General features: G+C 35.8%; 1 protein-coding gene across 2 annotated transcripts in view; it reads left to right on the top strand.

Moving 5' to 3' along the window:
- The first annotated feature begins 6,407 nt into the window (after positions 1–6,407).
- The window catches only part of LOC132106944 (trafficking protein particle complex subunit 8-like), a 56,756-nt gene continuing 40,283 nt past the window's right edge, over positions 6,408–22,880 (top strand). The window contains exons 1-8 of one of the 2 annotated variants that reach the window (XM_059513049.1): positions 6,408–6,701; positions 12,203–12,397; positions 15,232–15,315; positions 17,197–17,286; positions 17,665–17,839; positions 20,914–21,067; positions 21,702–21,786; positions 21,902–22,167. In XM_059513049.1, the coding sequence (XP_059369032.1) occupies positions 6,545–6,701; positions 12,203–12,397; positions 15,232–15,315; positions 17,197–17,286; positions 17,665–17,839; positions 20,914–21,067; positions 21,702–21,786; positions 21,902–22,167 (1,206 nt within the window). In that variant the 5' untranslated portion in view covers positions 6,408–6,544. The remainder of the gene's footprint in view (positions 6,702–12,202; positions 12,398–15,231; positions 15,316–17,196; positions 17,287–17,664; positions 17,840–20,913; positions 21,068–21,701; positions 21,787–21,901; positions 22,168–22,880) is intronic. The other variant, XM_059513050.1, reaches the window with a different exon arrangement.

Genomic DNA, 22,880 nt, shown 5'->3' with positions numbered 1-22,880 from the left:
TTTTTGAGTGTTGTGGTTTACATAAATAAAAGTCAGATTTTGCTGCTATCACCACTGGTCCATCTCCTCTCAAACTCACATCATACTTTTGTTATGCCACCGTGATCTTATGAGAATTATATTGTATTTCACATAAAATGTGGTTCTACAAATCATACATTTACTTATGTTTTCACCGGCACTAAAACATACAATAAATGTAAATTATTTATGTATGAACAACTTTACAGAATGAATTCTTATTAGTATTGAAATTGCAACATTATTATATTCAGTTGTCAAATCAATGGCATTATGTTTTCAATTGCATTATTAAATGAAGCATACTCAATTTATTATGTATAAAATGATAACATTTAATTATGTGTGATTTTTGCAACCAACTCGTTTAGAAAAATACATCATGTAAAAGAATACTTTAAACCCTTACAATGAATAACATTTCTGTAGTCTTACCCCTTACTTATCATGTAATATGTACTTTGTTTGATATATTTTCTCTGACATGCTGTGATTGATAATAGAACCATAAAATACACCAAAAAGGCAAAAAAAGCGAAGAAAATTTCTAGGGATCTGTTCTCATTACTTTGTGCTTCATTGTCTATTTCCTCTCCCTATGTTCAGCTTCCTCATATAACATGACATTCCTATTGCATTTGAAGAAAATCCCTAAATCCTTCATTTTTACCTTCTTCTTTGCTTAATTTCTGATATCTATTTTCTTTTTTCCTTTTTTCTTTTTTTCCTGACTGAATGTCCCTTGTTCTAGAAACCCATGGTATCCATCCAACAGAGTACTGCTGTCAGCACTTACCGCTCCATTCAACCTGAGTCTCTATTTCCCTGCAGCTGCAATTTACCCTTGTGATTGTCACCATGAGGGGCAAGTTGTTTTCAATCAGGCTCTTACTGGATTCTTGCGGTGAAGATCCAGGCCCACTGACGCCACTACCTCTCTTCCCTGAATGATGCAGGAGTCTACTTCAGACTTTAAGAGCAGGATGGCCAGTTGATCGACATCCCTGGGTCCAGACGAAACAATCACAGTATCTCACCATTGCCAGAGATGTTGTGGAACAATGTTTCCTACTTTGAATCTGCGGCAATAACTATTGAGTATTGTAGATTAAGAAAATAGAAGGTTTATTCTTGCAAGAAGGTCAGACCATCATACAGAGCATCTGTGGAGGAACACTTTGAACAAGTGATGTAATGCTAAATTTCTCCAGATCTGTTCAGATGAAAAAAAAAACTCATCTACTGTATCTTGGATGGCCTGAGGGCGAGTAAATTTTCAGTGAATTTTCATTGTTGGGTGAAACAATTTCTTTAATTGCACACATTTTCTGCATTTGTTATGAAAAATATTATTTACCTTCACAGTAGATTATTGTATTAAAACTATATACAGCATGTATGTATATATATATATATATATATATACATAAATATTTTATCTGAAAAGAAAGTGTAAGAAGAGATAAATTGTACAAAACGTTTTTGGCAGATACTACATTACTAGTCATTTTATAGGCATGATGAATAGGCCTACCTGAGATGCATAAGATAGCATAGGAAAATATATTTATAATATTATGAAACATTATAATGTTTCATAATTAGATAATCATGCATTTTCTATTGCCTTAAAAGCATTTCAACATATCCACAAATTACATTTTACATAACATTGGTAAACTACTTTAATATAACATCCTCGAAATACCATTCCTTCAAATGATTTCTCATTATTTACATCCTTGTGGTTCAGAATCCTCTTCTCAAGCATTTGTTAAAAAAATAATGATAAAAAAATAGAAAACTGTGTTGTCATCTCTTTCTGAAAGTGAGGTCTAAAAATGGTCTCTATATGATGCAAGAATTGCACACTGAATGTTCATCTCATCAGTCTGGTTGAGATTCTGTGGTTCATAGAAATAAAGAATTGCAGTTAAACATTGACGTGTGTGAATAAATTTATTAGGGAAAAGTTCTTTGATTTGTATACGTGCACATGACTTAAGTTACAGTTACATCGTCCAGGTAGTAGCAGTGGCGCAGGTTGAGGTGGCCAATGAAGTTGCGGCTGTAGTACTGTGCACACACACTGGACACACCTAGAGGGCGCCAGAGAGCGCACAAAAAATCTTGACGATTTTTTCTGTTTCTTATACTAGATAGCAGTCAGTAATCATTTAAAACTGAAGTGTGTAATATGGGGATGTTAAAATATAAGTTAGCTATTTATAGTTTGATCCCCCCATGAAAGGTGTAGCACTGTGAATTTTAGAGCTATAAACATTGAGCATATATGAGCATCACAGCCAGGCCAACTTTCAGGCAAATAATAGATAGATAGAGTGTTTTGTAATCAGGTTTCAAAATGGTCAGTCAGTTTAAAAAAATTAAAAAAATCAGTTTGGTGACGCCAAAGTTAAGAAATACACACTTCAGATTTAAATATCAAACTGAAAGGAACTACTTAATGTTTTTCAAACGATTGTGCTGTAAGTTTAATTCAACACATGATTAATTATTAGAATAGCTCCACATGATGTACAGTATAGGCTACACATGAATGGTGACTGACCACATGTTTGCTGTCACTGGCATGATGTTCATTGCAGTGATCACATAGATCGAGTTCATCCATTCCATCCTCCTGGCAGTACAGACACACAAAAGTTCTCAGAGTAAAACTGAAAAAATCATTTAAAAAATCATTTTCAGAATTATTTTAGGTTCCCCAAATATTCTGAAGAACCCCTTTTTTTTTACTATAACGTACCTTTTGTGCAATGAAATTTTAAAGGTTCTGCATGAAACATAGATGACAAAGTACTTTTATTTTTAATAGCGATCTTATTGTTTATCGTTTTTAAAAGATATGCCAAAATAAATAAATACTATTTAGAGATAGTTTTGGATATTTTGATATTTTGGATTGTGTTAATGGTTCATTATAAATGGGAATGTGCACTATATTTTGGACAAAAGCTTGTGGACAAGAAATATCAGATGAAAGCGTTGTAAGCTCATTTTAGAGAAAAACAAATAAACAAATAATTCAAAAAAAGTTAATGAAATAAATATACTGAAATAAATAAATAATATTAGAAGATTAAAATAAATAAATTCATTAATAGATACAAATATATTAAAATAAATTATAAAACATTTAAATAATAAAAATAATTAAAGTAAACAACTATGAAAGTATTTTGATTGGATATATTATATATATTTGCTATATACATATGAAAATATAAAGCTGATATTTTAGCTGCCTTTTAAATTTAAGGATGGGAGTCATAAGAATGATCCTATATGGGGGTCTGTGGCATCTAAAATATTTAAAACCCCAGTCACTGTGTGCCTTATGATTAGGATTTGTTGATTTGTGAATAACCAGATGTCCTCACCCCTGAGGTTGTGGACTCATCTCCATTAGAGTGATCTCCGTTTGCCATGGCCTGTGAGTGAAACAAAATATGAGTCATCCAAACCATAGTGTCAATCAAATAATTATCCTCTTAATGGGACTTACCATTCATCCATTGCAGTCTGCACATTATCCTGGGATGGGGCAGGGTTTAGCGGCAGTTGAACCGTGGCAGGTGGCGGGAGGACTTGGATTAGACCACTCGAGGCAGGAGTAACGGGTGCAGGTTGTGGGGCATTAAATTTGCAAGTGGAGCTCTGATCCGAGGCATAGGAATGGGCCGTGCAGAGGAAATGAAAGGGGAAGGGGCTTGATTCTGTGGGGGGTAGCACTGCTGCCCGATTAGGTGCACTAGTTTGAGAAGTAGTGTCTGCCTGTTGTCCCAGTTGGTCGAGGAGACTGTTGGTTTAAAAGAAATGATGAATTATTTAGAATTTGACAGAAAATAATACACTAAGCAATGATACTGTCCTGGGACTTACTTCTGTATGTTTGCACCAACAGCTCTCCTTGAATTAAATGTTTGAAAATCAGGATTGGGCAGGATTGGGTGCAAGTTAGGGTTCCTATCAGGAAGCTGAAACAAAAAATATTCATAAGAATCCAATCCTTGATGACCTCCACTCACAAAGACTGATATTTATTACTCACTTAAGCAGGGTTTTTACTTACAATCACAGTTGTCTACTGAGCTTCTGCAGTGTGGACAATGAGCCCTGTATCGAAAAGACTGACTGAGGCATCGCTGGCAAATTCTGAAAGTACAAAGAGAGAAAAAGAGTACTTGTAAAAAATCATAAAATAATCAACTACTATAAACATGAAGATAAAACATTGGTGGCAAGGCTGGTCAACCAATCATGTGATGGAATTTCCCTTAAGAAATACTTTAGCTTTTTGCTACCAGTAAATGCTCAGGTTATTTATGAGAAATGATATGCACTTGTGAATAAGGAGATACTGCAAATGTATAAAAAAGTAAATAAAATAAATGTCACACATAAAAGCTGTTTCCAACTACAAAAGCACTTTATGAAGAAAATTTGATTTATTGAATGAGTTTGATTTACAATCATTTATCGAATATATTTTGCATACGGTATACATTTTTATACAGCATTACTGTATAAAAGTCTAAACTATGCATATGTTAAATTACGTTAAATGCCTCACAAACCTACAAGTTTGATCAAGTTTGTAAAGTCTCCACATGAAGTCACCAAACTCACCAATCCATGTCAAATATAAGCCACACTTAAACTTTTCCACAGCATGGAGATGGTTGAGAAGGATTCTGTATGTTTTCCCTGCAAACAGGACACTCTTCCTCTGAAGCGGACATGTCCAAATTGTCTGCTATTAAGTCTGTCTGTCAAGTCTCCTCTGATATCTTCACTTTCAGGTTGTACAGATTAAATGCAGTCCAACTTCCTTATGGTCACAAAGAGGGAGTGTATCTTTTTAGTTTCAGCTGCTTCTTTTCATGATAAAAGCACTGATATACTGATTAGGAGAAGTAAACTTTGTGGGCAAATGAATACACTTCCATACTGTACAATTTTAATTATGCCATTAACAAACTGTTTAATGTCACATCAGTCAATCCCCCTTACACGTCTTTAATATTGACATTAACTTTTGGTTTCACATATTCTATCTAGATTCAAGTAGATTTATTGGCATGGAAAAAGTATCTTTACAATGCCAAAGCATAGAAACATTTAGATAAAAAATTTAACACTATACATAAGAATAGAAGTATTTAGTATATAGTCTATATATCTGTATACAGTAAAACTAAAGTACTATTAAAAATTCTAATAAAGAGACAGGAGAAGGACTGGATCGTGTCTCATCGGTTTATGTTTTTTTTTTTTTCCGGCTGTGACTTGTGGTTCTGTTCTTCTGCTTGTCCTTTTATCATGGCAGGTCTTGACGTATCTTGCAGCTAGGTTAGAGCTTGTTGAGGTTTCAACAAGCTCAGAGTGTATGGCAATTTGTCCTTTTGTTGTATCTGGTTGAAGTCTTTGTGCTGGTTTGTGAATTGGGGGAAGAATGCTTCCCTTAATTGTGTATAATTAGGGCATTTTGTTAAAAAGTGCAGTTCTGTTTCCACTTCATGTTGTGTGCAGTTTGGACACAATCTGTCTTCTTTTGGTAGCCAGGTCTCTCTGTGTAGTAAGGTTATAGTCACTGAGTCTGTAAATGGTCAGGTCTTTTCTTAGTTTAGGGTCTGCCACTGTGTTTAGGTATTCTGCCCATATATATTCTCTGTTTAGATACAGATAGCATTCTAATTTACTTTGCTGAGCTGCTGCTTCTGTCCAATGTTTCAGATTTTTCTCTTTCTGTGTTTTAATGATTTGATTATGTCTAGCTGGGGTTTTGGATTGTAAAGTGAGTTCTGAGACCAGCTGGCTGAGGGAGCTTTTCTATGGGTTCAGTTCTTGGTAGTTTAAGGCTTTATGTTGGAGGGTCTCAGTATGACTGCTTTTTAGGTGCACATGGAATTTAATGTCTTTTATTTTTTTATTATTATTAGTGGGTACAGCCCTAATCTGCTCTGCAGGCATTGTGTGGATTTTTTCGTTGTACACAAAGAATATGCAAGTATTAATATAAATTAATATAGATAGAAATATCTCTATCTATCTACAGTATCTATAAAAATGCAAAATCGTCAGTGTTAATATCCATTATATAAAATGTAACATCATGTTAAGGGTCATTTATATGTGTTCACACTACCCAGTTTAATGTTACACTTTTTAAACCTTTGACATCTATTTTGTGCTGATTCAACACTCTATATTAAATTGTATATCTGTCAGTCAGTCTGTCTTTGTCTATCTTTATTTTGTACCGAAAGTTAAAAGTTTATTAAGGGAACCGTGCAAGGCTTTTATTATGGCAGACGCAGATCTTTTATGTCATCGCGGAAGTAAAGTCACCTGACCGCCGCTAAGCTTCTTGGGCAAAATTGATCAGCAGGAGCAGTAGATTTCAACATGTCTGCCGTCGGCTGTCAGTAAAGGAGGTGTTTGTTTTGAGCTTAGCAGCGGATCCGTGAGCTCGGTGAAGAACAGACGAGGCGCGCTCATGGCTCAGTGCGTGCAGTCAGTGCAGGAGTTCATCCAGGACTCGTTCGTGCCGATGGTGGCCGTCCTGTGCAGCGAGGATGCGGAGAGAGTGACCCGCAAAAACAGCCTGAGCTTCCCCGAGCTGCTGCGGCCTTTCTGCCGCCTGACGTCCGAGGGTAAGAGGCCAGCTGGTCAGACAGCCGCGGATCACCCACCACAACCGATGATAACTAGATGAAACGGTTGTTAGTCAGCTCCCTTACACATACACACTTTCGTCAGAACCTAGAGAGCTGTCTGCCAAGACATTGCCCAAACAGTCAGGTGCAATTACAACGTTCAGAAGGGAACAATAAAGTCTAGCTAGGCAGTCCAGTTTTGTTTTTGAGAGACCTGCCCAAAAATGTTCCCTAGCAAGGCACCTTATTAGGATTTGAGACGCACTGAAAATTATGTCTAAGTAAGCAGCTCACCAGGTTTTCAGTCACACGCCAAAAATGCTGTTTAGACAGGCAGCCCACTCGATTTTTAGCTAACGTTACACGCCCAAAAGTGCTGTCTAAATAAGCAGTTCGCTAAGTTTTGAGAGATGTGCCCACAAGATCTGTTTAGGTTGACAGCTAACTAGCTTTTGAGAAACACATGTTCAATAATAGTGTTTAATAAAGGTGTCCCAGACCTAAGAGGGCTCTAATGGTCAGCAAATTCTCTATGTGTTGAGAAACGTAGGGTCTTGTGCACAGTGGGACCGGGGGCCCTATGCTCTAGGGCCCTCTGGCTCATTCCGTAATTCAGCTCTGATCCTCATTCAAATAATAGGAAGGGATTCAGACCAGATTTATCTGAATTTGATCTCTGTGTTTGTGAAATCTGATCTGATATCCGCTCACCTGACCATTTAGTGACACAAGTCTTAGACAGACACAGCACAGATCGGATGCCTGTATTGGTGAGGGTTCGATTCCCTCTCTGTTTGACCTGTGCTGTTAATCACCAGCCTGTATCTATTAAAGGATGTGGGATAATCCTAAAGAGGCAGGCAATCAGATCAACTGGCTCAACTTATGAAACTGCCGTTGTGTACAGTGACACAGTAGTCAGGGGATGACCAAGATACACAATCTACCAAAAGTTTGGGGTTTTATAATTTTTTTACAAGATTTATTTTTCACTTATTTGCCTTTAAGAGTTGACAGGAAGTAAAAGGGAGATGGAGACGGGATCGGTAAAGGTCCACAAGCCGGGATTCGAACCCGGGACACCTGAATCACATATGTTGGCACACTGCACATGAGGCTATTGGTGCTAATTTGATTTTATTAATTCATATTTTAGAAGCATCTAATGCTAATCAAGGTTGTATTTGTTTGATCAAATGTACAGTAAAAACTGTAATATTGTAAATTTAATGTAACTTTTCTACTTAATATATTTTGAAGTGTAATTTGTTCCTGTGATCAAAGCTGAATTTTCACCCTCATTACTCCAGTCTTCAGTGTCACATGATCCTTCAGAAATCATTCTGATATGCTGATTTAGAACCTACCATTTCTTATTATCAATGTTGAAAACAGTCGCTTAATATATTTGTGGAGACACTTTCACTTTTTTACTGTCACTTTTGATCAGTTTAATGCGTCTTTGCTGAAAGTATTAGTTCATAAACTTAACAGATGCCATTTTATTTGGTTCATTAAAAATGTTAGTCACTCTTACAACAAGAAGTGTTGGAAAGAACACACACACACACATATATATATATATATTATGGCTGCACGATGTGTCGTTTAAGCATCGATATCGCGATGTACGAATCCACAATAGTTACAGTCTTAGTTGATCTGTTATTCATTAACTGTACGGGCCAGCTGCTCCCCGGCCCTTGACAAATGTGATTCGCGGATTAATTGCACAGCTTAACCATCATAGAGTAAAAGTTTTGACAGGGCAGAGAGAAAGCGCGCGCGAGAGAGAGAGAGAGCGCACGTGAGAGAGAGGGCGCGTGAGAGAGCGCGAGAGAGAGAGAGAGCGCACATGAGAGAGAGGGTGCGTGAGAGAGAGAGAGAGCGCGCACGTGAGAGAGAGCATGTGAGAGAGAGGGCGCGAGAGAGAGCGCGAGAAAGAGAGAGCGCGAGAGAGAGTGAGAGAGCGCGCGCGCGAGAGAGAGAGAGCGCACGCGAGAGAGAGGGCGCGTGAGAGAGAGTGAGAGAGAGAGAGAGAGAGAGCGCACACGTGAGAGAGAGAGAGCGCACGTGAGAGATAGGGCGCGAGAGAGAGCACGAGCGAGAGAGAGAGAGCGCGCGTGAGAAAGAGCGAGAGAGTGCGCGTGAGAAAGAGCGAGAGAGTGCGCGAGAGAGAGAGAGAGAGCGCACGTGAGAGAGAGGGCGCGTGAGAGAGAGCGAGAGAGAGAGAGAAAGCGCGCGATAGATTTTGCAAAATATATCGCAGAAAAATAAATATCGCAATGTCATTTTTTTCCCATTATCGTGCAGCCTTAATATATATATATTAGTGCTGTCAACGTTAACGCGTTAACACATGCGATTAATTTTTGTCTGGTTTAACGTGTCAAAATATTTAACGCAATTAACGCAGCATCCGTATTTTCTGCCATCCGTTGGCTAGCTTTACATTATATGATCACGCTCTTATTCATTTAAATGCTTTAAACATTTCAAGCGCGGCAAGACAAAAGAGAATGCGCTGTCTGTGAATGCCCTTATGTGACACATACACACGTACACACACACACACACACACACACACACAATGCATAGACAGGGCGCCAGAATCCAGTTCTCTTAAGCGCTTGAACTAACAATAAACATCCCAAAGTGCCAGTTTTGGCGATTATCCTCATAAGAGCAATCTTAAATGATTTATATAAAGTCTAAAATGAACAAAAAGAGTTGTGAGAGAATGAGGCGAGATCCATAGACAGGATATAAACGGTGAGATCCGCGTGTCTGTCTGCTCTTAAAGGGACAGCAGCCAATAAAGCTTCCTGTCAGTAAAGTTAAAGAACAAAGGGAACAGAGAAAATGACTCGCTGCTCTTGACTAAATAACTTTTGTAGCTTTAATAAGGATTAACTACTTAATTTATAGTTTATGCAGTGCAGACTGCATATAACTTTGATAACTTTATTAAATTTCTGTATATTTCCTAACTGTTAAGACAGGAAGGGCAGGAGTAAACATGACATTTATTATGGGTTTATGTTAGCATTGTTTTAAGTTTACTTAAATTAAAAACTGTTTTTAATTTAATTTAATTTTTGAAGCCTAATAATAAATGTAAAAAAAAAAAAAAAAAAAAAAATCAGTAGCTGTATTAATATCAGTAATACTGGCCTTCATTCATAAAAAGATAAAAAATTTAACTGTGAAATTATTACATTAAAAAATATTTTAAAAACGTACAAAAACATTTCTTTTTTTATTGCGATTAATTGCGATTAATCACAGAAAAAATGTGTGATTAATCTAGTTAAAGTTTTTAATCGATTGACAGCACTAATATATATATATATATGTGTGTGTGTGTGTGTTCTTTCCAAATGATAAACACTGAAAAAAAAAAAAAAAACTTTCTTAAACCAGAACCTGTCCCGGTCACCATAGTCAAGACTGGACACATGTAGCTCATCTGTAGAGCATGGCGCTTGCAACACCAAGGTCAAGGGTTTGACTCCCTGGGGAGAAAAAATTGTGATAAAAAGTGTGCCTTGAATGTAAATAACTCTTTCTTCATAAGAGCATGTGTTATAAAATGATTTGTAAATAGGAAGTGATGTAATTCTGACAGTGAAACGTCGACAAAAACTGTTGGTTTTACAAAAAAAGTATTTGAACAAAATAACATTATTAACCATTTGAAAAGCTAATTATGCAGTTATGACATTTGAAAAGCTAATCATGTTCCATTTTCCTCTGGAACAACTGACATGGGTTATTGTGTTTCCTATTTCATTTGTTTCAGTTTTTGTTCCTTGAACTGCTTTTAATTCCTGTCTGAGCGACATCATCACATTCATTGACTGAAATCTTAGAAATCTTGAAATCTCGCTCTATTTATCAACAATATTAGTCTTTCAGGAATCATGCAGTTGTGGGAAAACATGGCACATTTTGTATTGCACAATAGACACAGACTTCTCATATCAGTCATAGACTACACTGATACACTTGTCATCAGAAAACTCTTTCAGATACGAAGAAAAACCCATTTCTCACATTGCATTTGTTGCAGTGTTATGAATTTGTAGAAAAAGCTGTAAACACAGTTAGGTTGACCCAAATGAACACAGTGCTCTCTTTGTGTGTGTGTGTGTCCCTCAATAATGTGATGTGATTTATTCAGGAATGCCTTGGCAGTCTCATCTTTATTATTTATGTCATGCATATCATGTGAATAGTGGAGTGCAAACACACAGCTCAAATATTTAATACTTACGTTCAGCATGGATTCATTAAATTAATAAAAAGTGACTAAAGATATTTATGGTAAATAAGATTTCTATTTCAAATCACTGCTGCTCTTTTGAACTTTATATTCACATACAAAATTGCATAATGGTTTCCACAAAAATATTAAACAGCTGTTTTCAATTTTTATAGCAATAATAAAAAAAGTTATAAAAACTGGTATTCTTGAGCAGCAAATCAGCATATCAGAATGATTTCTGAAGGATCATGTGAGACTGAAGACTGGAGTAATGATGCTGAAAATTCAGCTTTGCATCAAAGGAATAAATAACATTTTACAATATATTAATAACAAACTTAAAATAGAAAACGGGTACTTGAAGTTGTAAAAAAAATTCAAAATATTACTGTTTTTACAGTATTTAAAAAAAGAAAAAATGCAGCCTTGATAAGCATTAGAGACATTGCAAATGTCAAACTGTTGCTCAGTTCCTTTGTGTAAAGAAATTATTTTAATATGCATTAATGATAAAGTACTTGTGGTCCAGGTTGAACCAGTATTGGATTCTAGACCATGTAAAGCCCCTTTCACACCAAGAACAAAACTATAAAGCGATATATATATATATATATATATATATATATATATATATATATATATATATATATACTATAACGATAACGATATAGTTCTAAAAATCATTATCCGTATTAAAGAATTGCTGATTCTTTTTTTTTTTTTTGGTAGCTGATGAAGATGCAATCATTGTCACCCAATCAGAATCAATCCTGCTATCACAAGCTCGAGAACTGAAAGCAGCAGGCGAGCATGCGCTTAGAATAAACTGATGATATCGTCTTCTGATGAGGATGTGTGATGTGCTAATATAGATATCTTTATAGATATCGTTCTTGGTGTGAAGTTGTGAACAGGCCTTAAGACTGATGATACACAGGGCAACTTCTTAAGCAATATTGCTGGGCAACTTTGGTTAATGTTGGCGTCAACGGGCAACCAGGTGAGACATAGGGCCCACGATTGATTTAAAGTATCCATATATAGAAATGTGTTACCCATTCTCACTGGGAAAGTGCCCAAGCAATGTTGCTCAAACAAAGTTGCCCTGTGTATCATCAGCTTAATTCTAGAACCTAGAAAAAAGCTTCAGCAGAATAAGCAGCACCATTATTAATTTGACATCAGCCAGTTCATCATCTTTTTTTTTTTTCCTCCTGTTACTGAACTGTAGGTCACCTGCGTGACCCCAATAACCAGGTGGTTGTGGTGAAGGGCCTCCGGATCAGCGTGACTGGGATCAACACACAGCCTCCACAGACCCCAGAGATGCACAGACTCCTCAGCCAGACGGTCTCTGTCTGCCAGCCTCCTGAAGGGTCGCCCGCCAACGTCATCACGGCCGGAGACTATGACCTCAACATCAGTGGTAAGCGCTTGCAAAGAGTTTTCTGTTCACTTTAACTTCACCTGGGGAAATCTGTAGAGGACCTGATTATATTACTGCTATGTTTTTACAATAGGAAAGTGTAAATGTCCTGAAGTGAACAAAAATGGGAACTGAGAGATTGTTTCATAATGCAGCATACGTTTAAGTAGCCCTTGCAGGATCTCCAAAATGTTGATCATGTGACTATTAGTCAGCTGTTTGCCTGTGGATTTACAAGTATGCTACCAATGGGTGGGCAATATAATCAACCACAGTATTCTTCATTATGGTAGCAATATATATCGCAATATACTGTGATATGATTCACAGAAAAATAATAGTTCTAATTTCCGGAGTAATGGCAGACCTTTAGAAAATAGGATATATTTGGATTTTATACTATTCATACAGATGTTATAGTATTTAAGGTCTGCAGTTGTATAAATAAACAAATAATTTGGTGTTTTATCCTTTTTTAATGCAAAACACTTATCTATTTAAAAATATATAATAATTATAGTTTCTGTTGGGGGTATGTATACATTTTAGAAAAGGAATAAGAAAGTAAATAAAAACTTTTTAGTTTATTATGGACAGAAAAATATCTAAAAAAAAAATTCTGCAGGGGTGGGGGGGTGTAAACATTTTAGAAAAGGAATATGAAAATTAAAAAAATAAATGTTCTGTAGCTTTTTCTGGACAGAAAAAAAAGGTAATTATAGTTGCAGGGGGCTTGTAAAATTTTTATAAAAAGTTTTTAATACATTATTAATATCAATATTTTTTTTATTTTTTTTTATTTTTTTGAATGGGATTCACTTCATAGTAGTTTCTCATGTCAGCACCTGATGAGGGCAGCAGAGCCCTTGAGGGGAAAAGTGAGAATGAGAATGAAATGTTGTAATTGTCTATGAAATTAAAGGGTTTGGTTTGCACTACACGTTTGTTTTTTCGTTTCTGATCTCTTTTTTTTTTTCTTCATTCTCCAAATTCTCCTGTGGATGAATTCTTGGTAAGAGCTCTGACCCTCATACGCATGTTTTCCTCTGGTGTGTGTGTATGCCAGGTCACACACGTGAGCTATGCTGTGCTGTTAAGTGAAGTGTTTGGTCCCTTCTCAGATCATAGGCTCCCAGTAGAGCCCGTCCCCCACGTTGTCCCTTTGCTGTACCCTTCACTTGAGTGGGCCTAACAACAAACCTCTGAGAGTTAGACACTAACACACCTCTCTAGACCAGCATCCTCCTTTTAACTGAATGAACATATTGCACCTGAATATGAGAACAGAGTCAAGATGCAACAAACAGCAGCGTTAGCATACTTGAATATGTGAACTTCACGGTTGGTTGGTTTGACTACTAAACTAAGGTCTCAAAAATCTATGCTCTAAATTGAACATGAAATCAAAACTGTTCCTACGTACTTAAATGCTTAAAACATACTCCTGTTCTTATTGTGTCAGTAATTTTACTTTTATATGTATTGTTATAATATGTTATTTATATCATGAATGAATAAATAAGCTATAATAACATTAAATAATTTTAACATTAAATTGAGTAAGCTTTTTATTATTGTTATTATAGATTTTTATTTTTACTTATCATTTTAATTCTATTTAAAGTTTTAGTAACTTTTGAAATTCAGTTTTATTAATGTTACTTCAGTTTAAATTTAAGTTAGTAGCCGAGACAAAATTTCTAATTTTCATGTTTAAGATGATTTTTTTTTTGTCATTTTTATATTTTATTTGACATCAACTTTGTTTCAATTAATAAGACCGCTAATATAATAAATGTTTAATTTGTTTTGAGGGAACGGTATCAACACTGTATTGCACATTATTTATCAGTGCACATAATTCCAAATGTTAATAAAAATAACATCTTCCAGCTGAAATGACATTTTTTTTAGGTGATGTCATCTAGGACCAATGGGCGGGTACCTTTTCACTCTGTAAAGATGCTTTTAAAAAAAGTGAACTTGACCTTGAGCCTAAACTATTATTCCAGTTCCCAGCAGGTAGAGACTTAAATAAACCCTGCTTCCTTAAACAAAATGATCATCCCATCCATTTTTCAGCCTACTGGATTGTCCTACATTTAGTAGATTGCCTTTTCACACAGCGGGAGATGCCAACTGAACGAGCCCGTGTCTAAGCTCATCAGGATTTTAGAACAATGCTCATTTGCATTCTGGGTCTCCCTTGCAAACTCTGTTTAGCACATTGTCGATAGGGCTAGACCATCTATCGAAAGATATGATCATGCGCATCTAGTCAGTAAATCTGGTTCCGTGATTACCGCTAAATCGCCATCACTGACAAGCTACGCAATATTGCGTTCACTATCGTAGATGAAACGTCTTTGATAATGAACACGATATTGCGTAGCTTGTCATTGATCTACGGCTCGGTCTATTAAATGCTGCTCCGTTTGAAAGCAGGTGATGGCGATTGAGCGGTAATCACAGAACCAGATTTACTGACGCATGATCATATTGTTCGATATATCGCATAGCCCTAATTGTCGAAGTTCACCTCTGTTAAAGTTCCCCTGTAGTCAAACATGTTATCCTTCTAAATCTAAATTACATATTTTAATGTTGTTGTTTTTTTCTTGTGAATTTTTTCTTCTCATGCCTTAAAATAGCTTGAATGTAACTCTACACCCTTGCCTTGTTACTAAATGCAATATGCAAATTAACCCTGCCTCCACTCAGTGGCACCAGCTAGGGATAGTCCACAGAAAATAAAATGTGTTTTGGATGCGTTTACGCTTCTGTGGTTCCCGTCAGTGAGCTTTAATCAGACTGCCTGTCTCTTCTCCTCTCAGACCGCACGGTCAAAGCGATCGTTCCCTGGTACTCTGACTGGAAAGAAACACTCACCCAGCTGAGCTCGTCCAAGTACTACACAGGTATTCCCTTCCTTCCCCTGATGTGCGCGTGAGACGCCTTCTCCACATCATTTCCCGGCCCGCCTCGCTCTGTAGCAGAACTGTCACTAAATCTTCTTTCCTCTTTCCAATCCAGCTTCCTCCACTTTCTCAGGATGTTGGTGGTGGTTCTTTAGCCTTGTGTGTGTTTGAGACTCAATGTGCTGAAACTCTCTAGACATGTTCATAACTTTGTCTAACAATGGATTGGCGATCTCTTCAGTTACTGTACATATAAATAGTTCCAGCTGACAATCCGTTTTTACTGAAATGTAATTGTTTCAGAAATGATTAGGGTTCAGTTTGTTTGGGAGATTTTAGTTCAATGAGTCATTTTACCCATTCTGTCTCACTTTATAGTCTAGTTTCTTTTCCTCTTTAGAGCCATCATTCCTTTTGCTTTGAAGTAGAGATTGACTTTACATGCGCTTTTTCTGAATTCAAGCAGAATCTATTTTAAAGTAGTTCATCAGTTTGATTTAATGTAAAATATTTGTTTCTCTTTGCTGTTACATTCACAGTTAAAAACAACTGTGGTTGCCAGAAATTCAGAAAAATACTGTAACAATGTTTCCAGTAGTTGGCATATTTGTGCCTGAACAAGGACAGTACTCGTATATAGACAGGGTAATAAATACAAAAAATTAAATAAACATTTACTAAATAATGTAGAATATAACACAAAACACCCTAATTTATATTACTGATGACAATAAAAATAAGCAATATTTAGATAAAATATGTATTTGTATGTTTTTTTGTTATTCAGTGACTTCTGGTAATTTCCTTTTACTGTTTTTAACAAAGTTTATGGTAATTCAAAGTTTTTACTTCCAAAAACCATAAATATGACTGTATTTTACAGTGAAGTGACATATAATGCAGTGTTAAACCAATTTAAACCACTTTTTTTTTTTACTGTATTTGTATCTGTATTGTACTGTATCTATCAGTTAAACAATTAATAGTTTTTTTCTGTAGCATACAAAATAAAATAAAAATGTAAACACTGCATTGGCACACTAATGCTCTGAGTAAAAAATTAGTTGATAATTTAAATGTTTGGATTTTTCTTTACTATTTCTTCATTATGCATTTATTTATGATGTGCAAAACACTTTTTCAAAGATGCCTGTTTTGTTGTGTAGATATGGTGTAGAGCTCTAACCCTCTCTGTAAAGATAAAGAAATGAACGCGAGGCTGCCAGAGCGAAGTGCATCATACCGTTTGCTTATTACCATGACTGATTCTGAGGGGGTCATTGATTGAGATGAAATGTCAAGGAACTCAGCTAATAAAAATCAATCTTCCCCTCATTGCAGGATGGAATTAAAAGGGGAAAATTGATCATGAATACTTATGTTTCAACCTGTTTTGAACATTCTGTTTCAAAAAAGGTTGAATGCTAATTAGATCATTAAGTGTTCAAAGTGATTTAAGGTGCGAATTTCTGTGGAACAAATCTAGTAATTTCAATAAGAATCCACACAGGAGACACTTTTTTGCCCGGAATATTTTTCACTCATGTGACATTTATCTTTATGCTTTATATTTGCAGGATAAGGATTTTTTAAAATTATTTTTATTTTAATTTTTTTGGAAGAACTGTATTTACATTTAAATAAACGATTGGTAAAGATTGTTGGATTTAAAAATTCTTTAATTTTATTTCTGTTATGTTGCTGTAAAATAGTCTTGCTGTAAAATGTGATCTGTTATAATTTCTTGCATTTCTTGGGGGGTTTCTATTCGCCTTGGCTTTCATAATTTGCTTCTCTCCTCTTCCGTTGGAGGTCTGGTCACGCGGCCCGTAATAATCTTGTTTCTGAACATGACAATATTTCTTTGTGTTTATCTTACAGCAACAACACCATGGTTTGAGACTTATCGGGAGAACTTCCTGCAGTCCATGCCAGCATCAGAGCACGAGTTCCTCAACCACTATCTGGCCTGTATCCTTCCAGATTCTTTGCTAATAACTCTACCCCATTTCTTTTTATGCTTGTATTTTTTCTCTCTCTTTACCATGAGGGATGTGTTGAAATTAAAACCATATATAACGTTCAGCTAAGACTGCTATAAAATGTCATTAAATATAGCTTATATTGTAAATTATTTAATAAAATTGCAAGAAAAACTGTCTATTGATGACCAACTCTGCATTTATCAAACTTTTTTAACCAGTCAAATTCAAACTTTTTTAACCAGTCTGGCCATATTTTTGATTTAAGTGTTTTAAAAAAAATGTACAGCACAAGATAGCACCCTTTTTCTGTCAGTCTCAGTTTTGTTCATCTGTATTCTGCAAGATCTCCTGAACTCGGCTGCAGGTATGTTGGTTGTGTCGTCCCGTGAGGCGATGCCGACAGAACAGTTCCTTAAGCTGTCACAGGAACAGCACAGGATCCAGCACAGTGGGGAATACACTCATCCCAAATGGTTCATCCCCAACACGCTCAAATATTATGTCCTGCTCCATGATATCAGTGAAGGAGACGAGGAGAGGTGTGTGTGTCTTAAGTGTTCTCTTATACCTGTGTTGCTTGTTTCTGGGTTATGCTTTCTTCTTCTTTTTTCTCAAAGTTTTGCACTGTCAAACTGTCACACATAATGGTAAAAGGGAAAGTTCACCCAAAAATGTGAATGCTGTCATTATTTAATCAGCCTCATCTTAATTTGAAGTCGTTATTCACTGAAAATCTACCCTTAAAAGGAGATACATTTTAAAGGGTTAATCCACCCCAAATTTTTGTCGTTAATCACTAACCCCAATGTCGTTCCAAACCTGTAAAAGCTTTGTTCGTCTTCTGAACACAATGTTAGATATTTTGGATGAAAACCTGGAGGCTTGAGACCGTCCCATAGACTGACAAGTAAATAACAGTGTCAAGGTCCAGAAAAGGTATGAAAAGTCGTCGTCACAATACTCCATCTGCCATCAGATGTGCGATCTGGGTTATATGAAGCGACAGGAACACTTTTTGTAAGCGAAGTAAGGATATGCCTGTATCAAATTTTCCTGTTGCAATTAATTGCTGATGCTTTTATCATGGTATACGGTATTATCACAGTATTGATATTTAAATTTTTAAAAAAAGTCATAAAACTGTGTAACATCATAAAACTGTATAACAGGTTAATTTTTTTTTTTGTTATAACAAAAATAACTGAACATTTAAATACAATAAAGCAATACAGAAAAATATATAACGTTAAAAGTGCAAAAGAACTATAAAGACCCATAGGTATCACTTTACAATAAAACTTAATTAGTTAACCATAAACATTAACATGAGCAATAGCTACATTTGCTGCAGAAGTTATTAATCTGTTATAAAATACAAGTCTTAGTTCATGTTAGCTCATTAAATTACAAAGTTGCAACTTTAGATTTTAACGTGTTATTAAATATTGGAATACCTAAGATTAATGAATTTTTTCATAGTTTTTCAGAGTTTTTCATTGGCAGTTTATGTTAACCAGTGAATTAACTGTTAACTTATGATGCCCTAATGTAAAGTGTGAATGAACAATAAAGAATAAAAACACTTTCAAACAATATCTAGGGCATGTTGTAGTCCAGATAAAAAAAATAAAAAATAAAAAAAAAGTTTGAAAATAAATTACTTAAGTCTAAATATTTAAGTATTTCGCGTTGTGATGAGCATCATAGTGAATCCACAGATCTGACTGGCTATTTAAAAATATTTAAATATATTTTAGAAAGTAGCACAGCTGCTTTATTTATGGGGTTTCCATTGTAAGGGCTGTATTTTAGCGCCATCTGCTGTCAGAGAGTGAATGTGCTTTCATTCAGCTCGTCTCTCACGTGTTCCCCCGTGTGCTTCTCATGCGTGCTTGTTTACATCAGAGCGCACACTTCTTTCAAGCAGCATACAGCGCTGTTGTGCAGTTTGACCAGTTGATGGGAATAGGATTCTTAAAATGCATTCCAAATTTGGAATAATTTGTAATATATATTTATGATAACAATATCATGCATATTCATTACTGTGATATATTGCATTACCGAATACCGGCACATGTCTAAAGCGAAGAAAACAAAAATAACGACTTTATCAATAATTCCTTTGTCAACTGTCTCCTCTGTGTCATTCCATATCACCGTGCAGCGTATGCTCTTCTGTGTCCTCTGGATGGGATGCGCTGTTTTATTTCAAATCAAGTGATAGTGATATGGAGTGACACAGAGGAGACCATTGACAAAGGAATTATTGAATTTTTTTTTATTCGCTTACAAAAAGCGTTTACGTCGCTTCATATAACCCAGATTGGAGTACTCTGACGACAACTTTTCATACTTTTTATGGACCTTGAAACTTTTATTTACTTGGCAGTCTATGGGACAGTCTCAAGCCTCCTGGTTTTCATCCAAAATATCTTAAATTGTGTTCCGTAGGCGAACGGAGCTCTTACGGGTTTGGAACGACATTGGGGTAAGTGATTAATGACCTAATTTTTCATTTTGGGGTGGAGTATTCCTTTAAGAAGTTTGTAAGAAATGCAATGCTTGAAAGATATACTTATTTTATTTCTTAAGAAAATTCTGGAAATTTAGTAGTGCAACACTTGGTCACCAATGGATCCTTTGCAGTGAATGGGTGCCGTCAGTATGAGTCCAAACAGTAGATAAAAACACAATAATCCACAATTCACACAACTTCTATCTATCAATAATATCTTGTGAAGTGCAAAGCTGTGTGTTTGAAAAAATTCCCCAATTAAGACATTTTAAATTTTAAATAATTGCTTCTGGCTAAAATATGAGTCCATTAGCTATAAAATGTTGATGTGAGAGGATAATGGGGGGGGTGGACTTTTTCCACTGGATCAAGCATTATTACAGACTATGAACCAATATATTTGTCCAGAAATTACATCAAAGTGAATAAAAAACGACAAAATATTTGTTATAACTTTTTGTTCTTTAATTACTTTTCATGTTTTTGTGTGCATTTGCATAGAGCCACATGCACGTCAGCATGCGTTCACTTACGATTCATCATCGTTACTTTCACTGGAAAATAATTCTTAATTAAACCTTTTAAATGTAGCTGATGTCTGGAATTATCTTGAATAAATTTCCAGCATGTAGTGAATCATAAATGCTTTGAATGCAGTTCCAACAAATTCCAACTGCTTGTTCTGATTCTGCAATTAAACGAACAGAGTTGATTAACACTGGAAACATATATCCAACACTGCCTCAGGGATTACAGCTGAAGTGATGTCAGGAGAAAACATTTCTGCTTCTCCTTTGTAATTGCATACATTTAATTGGAGAAAGTAGTATGAGTAGAATAAAAATGAATCTTAAAAAGCAACATTAATGCATTTTCAAAGCATTTTTCAATGAATATTAATTTTTGACGTCACCCACTTCTTCCTCAGAGAGTTCTCTGCATGTAGATCAGTTGCCAGTCACACTAATCGTATGCTGCCTGCAGCCTCAAGGTCTGATGAATAGAAGATAAGATGAATGTGGGGAGAAAGATTAGGCTGTCATATATATTTATGATGGTATAGAACAAGCATCGATGTGTCTCTGCATCTCTCAGGGCGGACTCTGTGTACGAGGATATGAAACAGCGGTATGGTACTCAGGGCTGCTATCTGCTCAAGATAAACTCCAGGAGTGGTAGCACTGGTGCGGACGAACAGATGCCGGACCCCTGGAGTCAGTACTTACACAAGAGCAGCATACACAACCCTGTGAGTGCCACAACTTCACTTCAGGCTCTGAACATACAGTACAACTCATACACTTTTGATTATGGTCATAAGGTCTGGTCCACATAGCAGCTTATTGTGGCCAAAAATTAAGTTTTGATAACAGAGACCTTACAGATCGAGGGTGAAAGTTTAATGCAATATTTGTATTTTTAATAAATTACATTTATACATTTTTTTTTCAGCTGAACCCATTTTACCTAAAATATTTTCTTGAAGTACGAGTACAAGAATTAATATTTAAATGTTGTTAATAAGTTCATATTTCAATAATATGGTTTAATTGTTTGCATGTTCACAGCTCTCTTACAATGCTTAATGGTCACACAAAATGCCGGTAAACATAATCGGGTATAAAATAACTCTTTTAAAAATTGCAGGTCATTTTTTACAGTGAATGTGAATTTGTAAAACTAAAATAGGTTTTGATTGCTGTGTTAGTTGTTTTTACATTATTCTTGTTAGAGACTTATGACATAAAAAATGAATAATAACTGAAATAATAATAATAATATTATTATTATTAATAATATTATTATATTAATAATAAGAATATAATATTAATATTAATAATAAGAATAATAACATGTTCCTCATCCCTGGTGACGTTTTATAGGAGATATATGAAGAATCTGCAGTGTGTAATGCGGTTGAAAACAACATCGGCGCAGAGGAAGATGGTCTTGATCCCTCCTTTAGAGGTTAGTCCAGCACAGTTGAACCCCATTATCAGGGATTTTGGTTATAAACCTCATATTGATGAGATTGATTGAATGATTGTCTTATGTTAATTAGATGTTCATCTTGTGTTTGCAGACGGCGTCTCAGAGACTCATCCTCTGCAGCTGGACCAGCCCACTGATGCCGGTTACCCTAGCAACAATGCCAGTCAGTCTGTAAACAATGTGGATGTGACGAGGCCTGAAAAACAGGGCAGCGTGATCTCTAACACCACCCCGACCCCTCGAGGAACCTGCCTGACCCTGAACGACCATGACCACATCCGGCAGTTTATCCAGGAGTTCACCTTCAGAGGATTACTGCCGCACATCGAGAAGAACATACGGCAGCTAAACGACCAGGTACATAAACACAAACCAGCCATGTATTTCATCTCAAGTCTCTGAATTGATTGACTCTTTCTTTGCTGTTCCTGGAAGCTGTGTATTTTATTTTTGTATTTTGAGATGTCAAGTTTGGGGGCTGTAAGATTTACACTTTTTTTTTTTTAAATGTTTTGAATTCTCAGCCAGGCTGTATTTATTTAATCCAAAAAATAAATACAAATTTATATTTTATGTATGTATTAGGGCTGGGCAAGTTAACACATTAATTGATTAACGAAAATAATTATTTTGTTGCGTGGTAACGCAGTTTTTTAATATTATTATTATTATTATGAAAGTCCGTTGCTCACTGGCTCTGAATACACATACAGACAAATCATGGGTAAGAGGAGGGGATGCTCCCGATCAAATTACTTAGGCTAAGCATCAGCATTCACAAACCACTGTTTACTGTTATTTTTAACAGAAAAGAATGCAACGGGCTCATAATCATGACTTTATACGTTGAAATAGGAAGTTTCCGATACCATGTGAAGAAAGCAGAGAAGCTCTCTCGCTCTACACAGTGGAGTGCATTGTTTTGATAACTTTATGGTTTATTATTTTATGTCGTATGGGACGCGGTAACACACGTCCCTCTCACAATATATTGCTTTACAGATCTATAGCTTTTGCCGTTCAGAAATATCAATGCAATCATGCAGCACATATCAGAAGATCTTGATTCC

The sequence above is a fragment of the Carassius carassius genome, chromosome 27, assembly GCF_963082965.1.
Source record: "Carassius carassius chromosome 27, fCarCar2.1, whole genome shotgun sequence".
Taxonomy (NCBI): Eukaryota; Metazoa; Chordata; class Actinopteri; order Cypriniformes; family Cyprinidae; genus Carassius; species Carassius carassius.
Note: the sequence above shows the minus strand (reverse complement) of the source record. Positions and strands in the feature narration are given on the sequence as shown.